The sequence below is a fragment of the Pungitius pungitius genome, chromosome 21 (genome assembly GCF_949316345.1).
Source record: "Pungitius pungitius chromosome 21, fPunPun2.1, whole genome shotgun sequence".
NCBI lineage: Eukaryota > Metazoa > Chordata > Actinopteri > Perciformes > Gasterosteidae > Pungitius > Pungitius pungitius.
The window spans coordinates 2,301,452-2,314,304 of NC_084920.1; the positions used below are offsets into that span (position 1 = coordinate 2,301,452).

At 51.6% G+C, this 12,853-nt stretch overlaps 1 protein-coding gene across 1 annotated transcript; it reads right to left on the bottom strand.

Annotated features, from left to right (window-relative positions):
* Window positions 1-406: 406 nt before the first annotated feature.
* Window positions 407-3,039, bottom strand: nog2 (noggin 2). The gene has a single exon (XM_037463397.2). It carries the CDS (start codon window positions 1,772-1,774, stop codon window positions 1,139-1,141), a length of 636 nt encoding a protein of 211 aa, XP_037319294.1. The 5' UTR covers window positions 1,775-3,039; the 3' UTR covers window positions 407-1,138.
* Between the last annotated feature and the right edge of the window lie 9,814 nt (window positions 3,040-12,853).

Consider the following 12,853-nt stretch of genomic DNA (forward strand, 5'->3'; position numbering starts at 1 on the left):
ACAAGGGGAGACGAAAGCGCGCGCGCTAGCCCCCCCCCGCCCTCCTCCCCCTCCTTCTGGCTGGGACAAATGAATGGCAGTTCTTTGGAGGCGCTCGAGGTATGCGTTGCGCATTGCGTCGTAAATCAGCTCCTCTCTCGGGCCGCACTCACCGTGCCGACTGCAGCGCGACCGTTTGCACCTGGTTCCAAAGTCACAAAAAAAAAAAAAACTCACGTTTTCAAAGAATCACATGACATCGGTGTGGCAATTAGTGGCCAAACTTTTGGCCGATTTTGGAGCTCTGGTTTTAGGTCAAACTTTCTCTTTGCAGTGAAGGCTTTTCTGACTGAATGAGACAACGTGGTCAGATGGTATTTTTTACAGCGCACACGCCCCCTGGATAGAGACACTCGTTGTAAGCAACATTGCTCGACACTAATACACGTTGAAATGATAGACTTTATTGCTAAAACGTGTAGACATAACATGTACACTGATATGTTTTATTTTTTTTATTGATTTTATTGGTTTTTTTGTTTGTTTTTAGAAATATTCAAGTAGACATCTCCCATATTTTTTTCTGGTATACTCTGCTATTCTCTTTCCTTATGCTCTATACTCACAATCGTTAAAATAATAAATAAAACGTACAGATTTTTTTATTCCTACAATACTATGTATTCCAAAAAAAGCTGAGTTCACGCCTTTATATATATTTTTAACCTCAACTTTTTTTTTTACAATTTAATTATTATTGATATTAATATTATACAAAAACTCTAGGCAGCATTGCAGTGAAATAACAGTCAGCATCAATGTTCAGTTGAAGAAAGGTTCACCTCTTGGAGAGGTGTAGCATATGCATTGCATCTTCAATGTCTCATAAAAAATATCCAAAAAAAAGCTCTTCCTTATGAAGTGCTCGTGTTCCCCCCAAAAAACACGTTTCAGGGTTGAGAATAAAATATGGTCCTTGTTCAATTAGAAAAAATAGCTGCATTTTTCTTAAATATGTACAATGTTGGTATTTCACTTAAAATGCTATATAAAAAAATAGATTTGCTATGGTGCCCACCTCTGTAGAGAGTTAACAGTGCAATAGAAACCGCATTTCCAGTCCACTCCCCCTCGACCTCCACTACGTCCTTAGAGAAAATCAGCACGAACACTTGCACTCTGAGATGATCGGGTATTGCACTTGTATCCACGTACAGTATTTCTGTCTTAGAAACCCCTGACAATACCACCGGAGGAAAATCTTGTTGATTGACTTGACGGGTTTGCAAGACATCCCCTCGGGGAAGGAGCACGAGCGCTCAGAGAAACAGTTTCCCTCCTTGATGTAACGTGGCCAGAACCTCACGCCCAAATCCTTCCAGGTGTGCACCACGGGGCAGTGCGTATAGGTCCACAGCCACTGCAGAAATTTCCTGCGGGCTTTCTTGCCCACTTTCACCCGCTTTCCATAGGGGGTCTCTGTAAGGTCCAGCTTTTTAATCTCGTTAGGCATGGGCCCCTGCATCTTCACCTGATTGTCTGACGCGGAGAGGTTCACCAGCATGGGCGAGGTGATGGACATGAAGTTGGGGTCAAAGTTACTGCCGAGCTTTTTCCTCAGAGTCCTCTCGGCCAAGTCCTGCTCCCTGGGGTCGTACTCCGGATCGGGGTCCTCCTTGAGGTCCGGCACGGGGAGGTGGTCGCTGGGCGATGGACGGAGGCGAAGGTAATGCTGGGAAACTCCAAGGTGGACGCACACCAGCACGTAAAAGAGCAGCGTTTGTGAGAGGCCCATAGTTCCTCCTGTTTTACGCACCGGTTTTATCTCGCGTTGTGGTGGCGTTCAATTCTTTTCCCGGTCACTGTGTTGTCTGCAGGGACTGGCGCGGGGCTTCATAAATGGTAGAAGTTCACTCACCAGCAAGGCGGCTACTTTTAATAGACCACGTCGGGTTTGAATGACACGCAGCGCAGTTTGCCCGCTGACGCAACTCTGCGGCGCCGAGCGGTGCCCTGCTTCGCGAAATAAGTGTCCGGTCTGCACAAGAAAATGAGCACGGAACAAAACGGGGGGGGGGGGGGGGGGGAACTCTATTGACGCTGTGTCCGGCCTCTGCCCGCTCCCTGGGATTCACTTTGGGTTTCTTTCGGTTGTCATGGTTACCCCGGGGACTCGAAGCCACGACGAACTGTCTACGCTGGATGACAGCGGCCGAGGCGAGAGCTGCATGGAATGGAGTGTTTTCTAAAGAGACAGAATAGATCCGCAGCGTCCCGCGAGAGGAGGGCGTCCAAAAGAGCACTTCACCAAGTTCGAAATGTCACGCGCCCGGCAGTGAGGGATGCCTCAGCCGGTGGTATTATTACGCACGGCTTTTAAAAAACGTGGCTTCTCTTAACGTCGCCCGAAGCTCACGGCTTTGACAAGGTCCCGGGGTGCACCATCCATGGACTGAGGAAACGTTCTGTGCAGTGAGCCCCCTTGTGATATTCCAGCCGTCGGTCTATGTGCACATCTCTGATGTCCACGGACTTTGAAGGAAAAACGCGCCGCGGTTGGGACGCAAACTCAGCCTATGAACGAACAGCCATGCGCCGCTCCACAAGATGGGGTCCCGAATTGCAGTTTGGCTGCAGTTTTACATGCACGTCGCAACGCCGCAGTATTCCCACAGACACCTCGGCTCTGCGATCGGTTTGTGGCGTCGATGCCAGCTGCACAAAGCCAGCACACGTTGCAAGTTCAGAGTTCCTTTCGCCGGGCGGTGCGATGCTGAATCCTCTCAGAAAAGCTCCGGGTCCCACTGTCGCTGCATGACAGGACAATCCACAACCCGGAGCGGTGTTTTTTTTTTGTTGTTGTCCGGGTTCGATTCCCGAGGGAACCTTCTCTGCGCCTTTGATAGCTGCCACAGAAGCTCCTACTGAGTCGCTCCTACTTCAGGAGTCTGAGAGACTTGGCGCTGGAGCGTTCCTTTGCGTCGGCACACTGTGTGTGTGTCAGTGTGTCTGTAGCGAGCGCTGCTCAGTCCCAAGTTAAATATCCCCCTCCGACGGCACCAAGTGTCAGAGGGGCCTGCCCACCCCGGCCACTTTCACTATGATTGACAGCGCCCCCCTCCCCCTCCCCCCACACACACACCCCCGCTCCCTCCCCTCACAACGTGGAAAATATCAGCAGCGATCACAAGGATCAACCGGGTCCTAAAGCACCAGGTTTACCTCGTATTAAAGTGTGATGTTCCACAACACCAACGCTGTTATTATATCACAGGACGCCCGAGGTCCCTCTCACGCACACACCGGAGTGTCCGTGATGCACTAATGGCTTCAATACGCTGTCAATACACAGCTGACGTGTTCACAAGAGTTTCCCTGGCCCGAACATTCCCGTGAAATTGATGGGAAACGTTTAGTAACTTGTCTAAAGGAAAAGGGGCTTCGCATTCCACCTTTGTTCGTCAGCATTTGGGTGCACACAGGAATTGGCCAGTTGAACTCAGGGGTCACAAAATAGGCGAGTAATTAAGGGCTATAAATGGCCATCGGTAACTAAGCAGTACCTTTTCCCATGCTATGCAGTCATTAGGCCGCGCTGGAACTACTTTAGTTTGAACGATGTTCCGTCTTCTAATACCACGTAAAATATTTCAAGTTTCATTTATTGACTGTAAAGTTCATGTTTTTTATTTTTTTGTTTATAGCAAACTGATATTCAAATAAAATGATTGTATGAATAATACATGCTTTTATTACCATTATTAGTTTATTAAAGTCAGACCTGATGTTTCCTGATAGTTTGACACTGACTCGATGATCCTGCAGTTAAGGCTGAACAGGTTTATTGGTCACTTCGACCTGTCATTGTGCTTCTCTTTTGTGGCGGTCACTAGAGGGCGTCGATTCAGCGCGCTGTGGCCCCCGCAGCAAGGGGAACACTCTCCATGTTTGACTGCTCATGTTTGAGTGCGTGTGGAAGGAATGTGCACCCATACATAGTTATGCTGCAGCCCAGTAGAATTTCCTCAAAGATCAAAGAGCTAACAAACCAAAGTGGGATCCATTTTGCCAAAATGAAGTAAATGGCTTTTTTAGAATCATAATACCAGGCACAATGAGACGGTTGGCATCCGTCGTGTGCATCCTGTCGGTGAATCACCCTCGACCCCTCGACCCTGCAGACGGTCGTACTGCGGTTAATGATTAGGGTGCCAGTGTAGACGGAGCTCAGTGGGCAGCGTGGACAGCGAGGCTGAGCTGGTTACTGTAGAACCGGCAATTTCCATTGTCTCCCTCCACAGGTCTTGGCGTGCTGGACTGAGACAGAACCCCCCCTCCCCTGCAGGGAGGGACACCTCCCTTCTTCCTCGTCTCAAGCACTAATACTGTCCAGCAACCAAGCAATGAGGTCCACCCCCCATCCCAGGCTAATTACCGGAGATAAAGACAAGGAGGGGACAGAGGAGGGGACCGGTCAGCACAGTGGGGAGGGGGCGCTGGTGGTGATGATGTTGAGTAAGTGGCGGCGGAGGCAGGAGAGAGGCAAAGAGAAGAGGATGGGGGTGAGGGGGGAGTTGGTGGTGCCGGATGACAGTTTGCTGTGGAATGGCTAATTAAATAACGCCATAAAAGGACCCCGGCTCGCTTTAACGAAGCCCGTCGACCTCTGACGAGTGGGGCCGCGGTGCTGCGATGGGGGTGGGACACACCGCGGAGGAGAGAAAGGTGGGGCTGGTGCTGAAAACTGGGCTTGTATAACAAGGGGACTTAGCTCTTTGGTTTTGCAGTGATTGTTCACGCTCCCTTAGGTCTCAATAGAGCGCACGGTGAGGGTGCGTTGGGGGGCAGCCCTTAGGCACGGATAGGACCCCCTTCTCCTCTACTGCCGTGAATGCTATACACACATACACACCGACACGTAACACATACACAAACACACGCACACACTATAACACCCCCACGGTTCCACACAAAGGCCTCTACCCAAGGTTCAGGCTTATCCAGGGCAGGGGCACAGCAAGGGGTGGGCCTGGCCAGACTGGCTGGCTGTGCCCACTGGGGACTGGTAGAATGGCACGGGGGGGGTGGATGGAGACGGACAGCTCGCAGAGCGGAGGCGGGAGGAAGCAAGAGGAGGCTCAGAGGTGGACTGCGAACATTTTTTTGTTGTTGCCTTTCTTATCGTGCGCAGGCTAGCGCTGAATGAGCTAATCGTACGCTAATAAGTAAAGTTGGGGAATTGGGCAAGGGGATGGGGCCATTTGGAATGGACGTCTTCAGAGTAAAACTCGCTGTTGGCTCTTTGGCAGACGGAAAGATTTCAGGACCAACGGGAGCCGTCACAAGTTTTCTGAAATTGTCAACACTTGAACAAAACAATTCCAAGAGCCCTCAGATTGGAACCACAGCATATTTGTTTCTGGTGAAATCCAGTCCCTCGGCCCATTTAAATATCTTGTTGTAATAGCTATGAAAAACAAGATCAACTTATTGTATCTTTGGGATGACTGGATAGATACTTATCGTCTTGCATGCGTACACCCCATGCCTCAATAATTCAAAACAGACCAAATGCAAATGATAGCTTTTTACCGCTGCCTGTCCATAATCTCTCTGTTCCCTGCTGCCCTCGCCTTCTTCTCCAGTTTTACTCCCCTCTTCTCTCTCCTCCATATTTGACTCTGTCTCTTAGCCTTAACTCAAAGCAGATGGGTTGGGAAGCATTTCAAAAATCTGTCTCCCGTTAACGCTACTTTTGAAGCCCCCTCTACACTATTTTTTTTCTCTCCCCTAAAATTCATCATAAAACATTTTTGCCAAATACCCAGTAAACAGCATCAAAGTGATATTTCCCCGTCTCCTCCTGACGACAGCGAGAAGAAAAGAATAGAGCACATAGTAAATAGCTTGTTGCTGTTATTCAAAGGACGCCACAACACTCTCATGTGCAATCTGAAGCCAATCTGAGCGTGGCCCTCGCATCCTTTGTTTCTCCCGTGGCATTCCACTCGTAATGACACAAGCTGTGATCGATAGTGATTCGATCGCAGGCGGCCCTCGGCTTTGCGATTTGATGGCAACATGAATGTCTGTACCATATTGGCAGTCCATCCTGCGTTGAGATATTTGAGCCAAAAAAGGCTTTAGACCTACTGTTGGCACTGCAAGAAAATGTTGGCAATCGCCACGATTCGTAGGATGGTTCTTTGGGGACCATGAGTGTCCGAGTGAAGTGCAATGCCGATCCGATGTAGTAGTGGTAGTCGAGGTGTTTTCGGGAGGAGGGAACCACCAACCGTCAATTCCACCATCGGACCAACCAACATCCCAACGTTCATGCCGCTACCATGGGTGATTAAAATGGATAAATGGAATCACCCTTCAGCTCTTTGCAGAAACGTTCAGCGGTGCAAATAGAAAGGTCCTACTGAGAAGGTCCTACTCAGAGTTATTGTGTTGGGCCTGTGGAGTTACGTTCCGTAAGCCTTTGCCCCCTCTGTCGTCATGAATCAATCCCGTTCTTCTGTAACGGTGCTCAGATACTTTTAATTGGGGGGGGGGGGGGGGGGGGCTGCAGGACACCCGGAGTGATTCCCGCTTTGTGACAACTTGCAAAGTCTGAAGCTAAAAGCAAACTCCCAACAGCTCGGATCGTCTATCCCCTCTTCTTTCGGTCTTGTTTGTTCGAGTGCCCGATCTCTTTTCTGCTCCCTGCATCTCCTCCTCCTCCTCCTCCTCCTCCTGCCCTCCCTCCTCCCCTCCTCCACCCTCCCCGGGGACCGATGGGGAATTAAATTGATCACCGCCTTCCGGGAAACAACAGGAAAAAATAGTGCATTCCGAAGGCCAGGAGGGCGTTCCCCCTGGTCTTCCCTACGGCGGGATGACATCATTGGCCCGCCGCCCAATTCCCACTGTTCACAATAGGGTCACTGTTGCCTTCTCCACGGTGGCACAACAGCCAAGAGAGGAAGAGAGACGGAGAGAGCGGGACAGACAGAGACGGGGAATGGAAGGGGGGGGGGGAGGATAAAAAGCCACTTTAAGACCTAAAGGCCTGCGCTTTATTCACCAGAACACACAAACGTCTTCAGGCTGACCAGCGAGCCGCATTCCTCTGGACCGGTTTGGAGGGTTGAAGACATCAAGCGGTGTTTGAATGAACGCCACGTCAGATGGGAGCTGTGATAGTGGAACATACGGCAAATCACGGTTCACTTGGACGGTTAACGTCGACTCCTCGAGGTTCGGTCCGTCGTTCTGATCTACGTTCTCATCAGTGAGGTCACCGCTGCCGCGCTGCGTCCATCTCACTCGCCGTGCTCGCTGTTGTGACGTCGCTTCCAGCGCTCGCGGGTTTTGCACAAGATGATAAATGGAAAAGTAACGACAGTGGAATAAAGTCACAGTTTGGAATGAAAAGGTTACAGCTCCACTTTTGAAACACAAAATGTGTCAAGACCAATTTACATACCCTTTTTTATATCCCTAACTACAGAGTGGTTTAATGTGAGATGTGAGCGCGTGTCTTTCAGAAGCTTTGTCCAACTTAGGTAAACCCTGACCACAAGTACTGGCAATTCGGTCATTCTCCCAACCACTAAGCCATTGTGGTGCCACAGGCCATCTTGTCGAAATGAAACCCGTTTGCCCACAGCCACCGACCACAACAGATGTTCCCTTGCCCGACCCTCTCCGCGGCATGTGTGTTCTGTTGAGTCTAGAGCCAAGATACTTTCATAGACTGGCACTAGGTAATAAAAACAAAGGGAAGGGAAATTCTACGACGGAGTCTCCGCCGGCCTGCGGAAGCGATTCAGATGGCGGTAGCCCCCCCCCCGCACTGAAATCCACCGCCTCCCGGACGGGACGATGGTCAAATGATCACCACGGAACGATCGGTGTGTCGCGACCCCGAGGGAGCCCCGACCGCCCCTGATCCCCCCCCCCCCCCCCAATCAAGCGTGTCGACAAGCGGGCGGCGCTGGCCCCGCCTGCCCTCTGGCCCCCGTGGTATGTTTGTGGAACACGCAGGAGGGCAAGACGGTGACGGCCCGTCCGAGATGCCAGGAGGACTGGGAAGGCTTTGGGAAATGTCTCGCCCGCGTGTGAGCGCGCACTGCCGCCCGGGGGGGGTGCCTGGCTGCTTGGGAACCGGACGGAAAGGGGGGACGGGGGAGACGGGTGGGGGGGTTGGGGGGGGGGAGGTTTGACAACAGGCTGAGTGTGCGCTCAGTGAGATAGTTTGTCCAAGGGATGTACCAGATGTTGACTCACATCGGTTTGCTAATCGGCAGCCACAAGACCCTGGAGCCACGAGTAAACAGGAGCGTCTGCCTTTCTCCACGGGGAAATGGAACCGGGCTGGGAGGTGGGCGAGGGGGGGGGGAGGGTGGATGGGGGGGGGGGGGGGGGTCTTATGAAGACTGAGAAATTGTGGTGCTATGGTTGAAGAGCTGCGGAATAAAAAAGGCCTACTTCCCCCTTCGACCTTCACCTCTAGCTGCTTATGTCTCAATCAAGGATTAAGGTTTTTTTGGGAACACCCATTCAACCCAACTGACACCGCAAGCCATCTCTTTTTAATGAATGACCCTCTAATGAACGTGTGCGAGGGAGTTTAGAAGCAGACAGCATAACCCAATGACTGACAAGGGCCTTGAAGTTGAACTGCAGCACCTCTTAAGAAACGCCTAAGAAATGAATGATTACTAAAAAAAAAACAATTTGAAATGGGCTGTTTCTAGTTTTCATGAACTATGAAAACAACACTCCAAGTCTGTTACCACCTCTTATTCTAACCCTAATCATGTTATTACAGTTATTACAACAGATACTTTCTACATGCAAGGGGGCAGACAAAGGCTTTACACTATCAGCAGCCACACTCCAATAAAGGCAGAAAGAGAGAGAGAGAGAGAGAGAGAGAGAGAGAGAGGGAGAGAGAGAGAGAGAGAGAGAGAGAGAGAGGGAGAGCCTGGCCAAGCAGATCAACAAGGAGCTTTTGATACCAAGACTGTGCTGGTGTCAGTCTGTTGGGATCAAAAACAAGATCACAATTGAGGTTTGTGCTCATGAACTCGCTGACTTTATTTAACCTTTGACCCGGCCGGTCGAAAAGCTCAGACAATACAATTGTTCCTTTTAAAACGGAAATTTGTAAAAATCCATGTTTGTGTGAGTGGCCTCTGAATCTGACTACTCAGACATACGTCACGGTGCGGCCTCGGCATCTTACAGCTTAAAAGGGTGTTTTAGGGATCCAATTTCGGATCCAATATGTCAACTTGATAACGCTCCCGTGCACAGACGCTTAAACCTCACACAAATATCAGCACACACGTCTGGCGTCACACGTCAAATTCACGTGTGCACGTGCTGACTATTTCCTGTTTCATTTCTGTTATTTAGCGATTTCCTGTGTGACAGGTCGGCGTTTTAGGTTCACATCCCTTCTAGAAATGGTTGTAAATATCCGTTCTGAGCCGGGAACCTTTCTCAGTCTGTCTGGTAACGGTGTGTGTGCATGCATGAATGTGTGTGTGTGTGTGTGTGTGTGTGTGTGTGTGTGTGCGTGCGCGTGGTGTAATTACAGCCAGGGCCCCGGCGCGGAGCCCAGTAGAAGTATCGTCAGTCTGTCTGTGGCATGCGGTGGTGCTGACCTTCCCTCTTTCCTCTCTTCTCCTCAGCCTGGTGACTCTCTGACTGCTTCTGGCTCCACCAGACCCCCCCCACACACACACACACACACTAAGGCTCACACACAGGTGCCATCAGGACAGTTGGCTGCTCGCAGGTCCAGTGGAGTCTTTTCCCTATGAATGCGTCAGTGTAATCGGATTGCATTGTGTGCGTGCTGATGTTCAGTAAATGCCGATGCAGCACAGAGTCGCAGCTCCTGCGCAGCAGCGACGTGTCTCCATGAACCGTGCTCCAACTGAGCTTTCACTAAGCCGCCATATGAAAGTGGGGATTCAGTCGGCTCCAGACGCCAGTACTTGTTTGTCCAATATTTGGTCAGTTGATCCAACCAGCTAGCTCTCACGTCTTCATGCTAGGCCCAGGGTACACACACACACACACACACGCACACGCACGCGCGCACACAGACACACACGCACACACAGGCACACACACGGCATTATAATGAGTAAGTCTGACAGTAATCCGTAAGGGTTTGGTCCTCAGCAGGACACGGCTCAGGGCCTCGGGGATGAAGCCGAGCTGGACGTTTGTGATATCACACACGGTGCAGGAGAATAGAGGAGGATGACGATCAAACAATCTGATCGTGACGGGCCACCAAGAACCCGGGAGGTGGTGCGCCGAGGCCAACCTGGATCCTGCACAGCACTCCATGCATTTCAGTAGAGTGCTTATTTATTTGCATGTGTGAGCAGGCTGTGTACGTCAAAGAGCGTGTCGGTACAGTTTTGCATAGCTCTGTTTGTGTATTCAGGGTGTTTGTTTAAGTGTGTGTGTGTGTGTGTGTGTGTGTGTGTGTGCAATCAGCACAGCCTGGAATGTCTCACGACATTATGAATCCTGATGATAAACATGGTGATCCTGTGTTACATGTGTTGCATGCTCGGAGCACGCTCACCCGAAGTGACTAAAACTTGTGTCCCGGTGAGACGAATGAAGCCATTTACCATTTAGGAGGTGAAAGTACAACCCTTCAGGACACAGGAGACCCGGCAAAGGGGGTTTTATCCCTTTGGTCCATGTTCACTTGTGTGTTATAAAATGATACACAGACGTAAATTAAATCAGTGTGTATTTAAGTAACCTTAAAGAACCCTTCACTAAAAGAGCTGAAGTATCTGCAGCCACACAAGGCCACACAGACACACTAGATCTTCTAGATTTTCCATCTAAATGTGGATATCGGACAGCACAGGTGCGATTGTGCGTGTGTGTGTGTATCTGTGTGTGCGTGCCCGCATGTATGCCTGCAAGCCCCCCCCCCCCCCCCCACCCCCCCCCTCACTGCATCCAGGGGGATTTATTTGACCCCTTATTGCCAGCGGTGAGCCTGTGGTGGAGATGAAAGCATGCCTTCCCAGTGTGGCCCCAGTTTCTATAGCTATGGACACAGACTCACACTGGTCGGGGACAATGGAGGGGCCCTGCCACTCGCCCCCGCCAGAGCCCTCTCCTCCCCCCACCCCATCCGTCACCGCAATCATATTTTCAAAACAATAACACAGCCGGGGGGGGGGGGGGGGGCGTGGGCATGATTGAAGTGTGTGCGTGTTTGATCTGCTGGTATGCGAGTGTGCGTCTGTGTGTGTGTGTGCGTCGTTATTTTTAGGCACGTGTTTGTTTCATCCGGGTGGGGCCGCGCTCGTTCGACTTGTGTGTGTCGGGAAGCAACTGTGTGGATGCCTACTTTGGTGTGTGCAGATAGAAGTATATGTGTGTGTGTGTGTGTGTGTGTGTGTGAGCCTGGGCCTTTGATGGCGTGGTCAGAGCGTGCCTAATGTGACTGTGTGTGTGTGTGTGCGTTGAGCCTCCTGCCCTCGTACTGTCTACCCTGCCGTGGCCCAAGGCTCCCCCTGCAAACTTGAAAGGACCAAAGGAATCCCCCCCCCCCGCCTAAACCCCCTCGACGCCGCCCCCCCCCCCCCCCCCCCCACATGTTTTCAGAAGGCATGACATCATCCTCTGCACAAAGGGGGCCGGAGCTGGGCTTAATATGGATGTATGCGTGAATGTGCGCGCGGTTCCGTGTGTGCGAGCCCATCGGTCACAGCGCTCGGACCCTTCCGTCCTCCCCCGTCCTTTTTTTTTGCATTTCCACCTGAATCTTCAAGGTCCACGCACACGCACACACACACACACACACACACACACACACACCAAGCCGAGCCCTTTCACGGCAACGTTGGATTTGATCCTAAATGTCTCTCAGGTGCACAGAACACGCTCCGCCCGTCTTCTTCTTCGTCCTCGTCTCTCCTTGATGCACCCCAACTTCCACCGGAGACCCCCCCCCCCCCCCCCCCCGGCCCCGGCATGCTCGACACTCAGGATAGGATAGGGGGGGCGGGTGGGGAATTGGAGCTCTTTCAAGCAAATGAGTGTGATTGATATTTGGTGGAAGCATCTGGGTTGCAGTTCCAACAAAGTTGGACGAATTGCTTCTCCTTTGACCCCCGTCAGGAGGAGTCTTATCTCACCATGGAAGCGCTTTGTATTCTGCCACGAGAAGCACTCGCTGAACAGACCGCGTGGATCGGCGGCCCGCGCCAGAGCGACCAATCAAACGAGGGCCGGACGACGCGTCGACATCCGCCGGGTCAGCCTGGATTGGAAGGTGAGAACACGCCCCTTTTTGACCCTCGGAGGGGGTGATTGAGAGTGAAGGCACAGTCAAAGCCACCTGCGTGGCTGATGTCATGGCCACTCGCTTGTAGCTGCCACTCCCAACACACACACACACACACACACACGAATCTGCACTCAAAGCAGCCCACAGACACACACTCGATCTACACGTGAGTTCCATATTTCCTGATTCCTTTTATCTCCTCCCTCTCTGCTCCCACAAGTGTTACCTCGTCGCCCTCGCCTCTGTAAATGGGCCGTCCGTTTGCCAACTGTTCCTTTGAGGGTGCCGGTGCGTCGGGCGTCGGGGGCCCCGGGATTTGGGAGGGAGGGAGGGCCGGTGCCGCTGGATCAGACAGATGGAGGGGGGTCCGGCTCCATTCATTTAGCTCTCTCTGAGAACAACAGAGCCCCACTTCAAACAACAAGCACGCAACCTGCTGGCTCCATCGTCTGCGAGCGCATACGCAGACACACACACACACACACACACACACACACACACACACACATGCGCGCACATGCCAATATACATGCACGCTTG

Bases quoted from the DNA above. Each gene is read 5' to 3' on its own strand.
- nog2 (XM_037463397.2), bottom strand. From the start codon at position 1,774: ATGGGCCTCTCACAAACGCTGCTCTTTTACGTGCTGGTGTGCGTCCAC.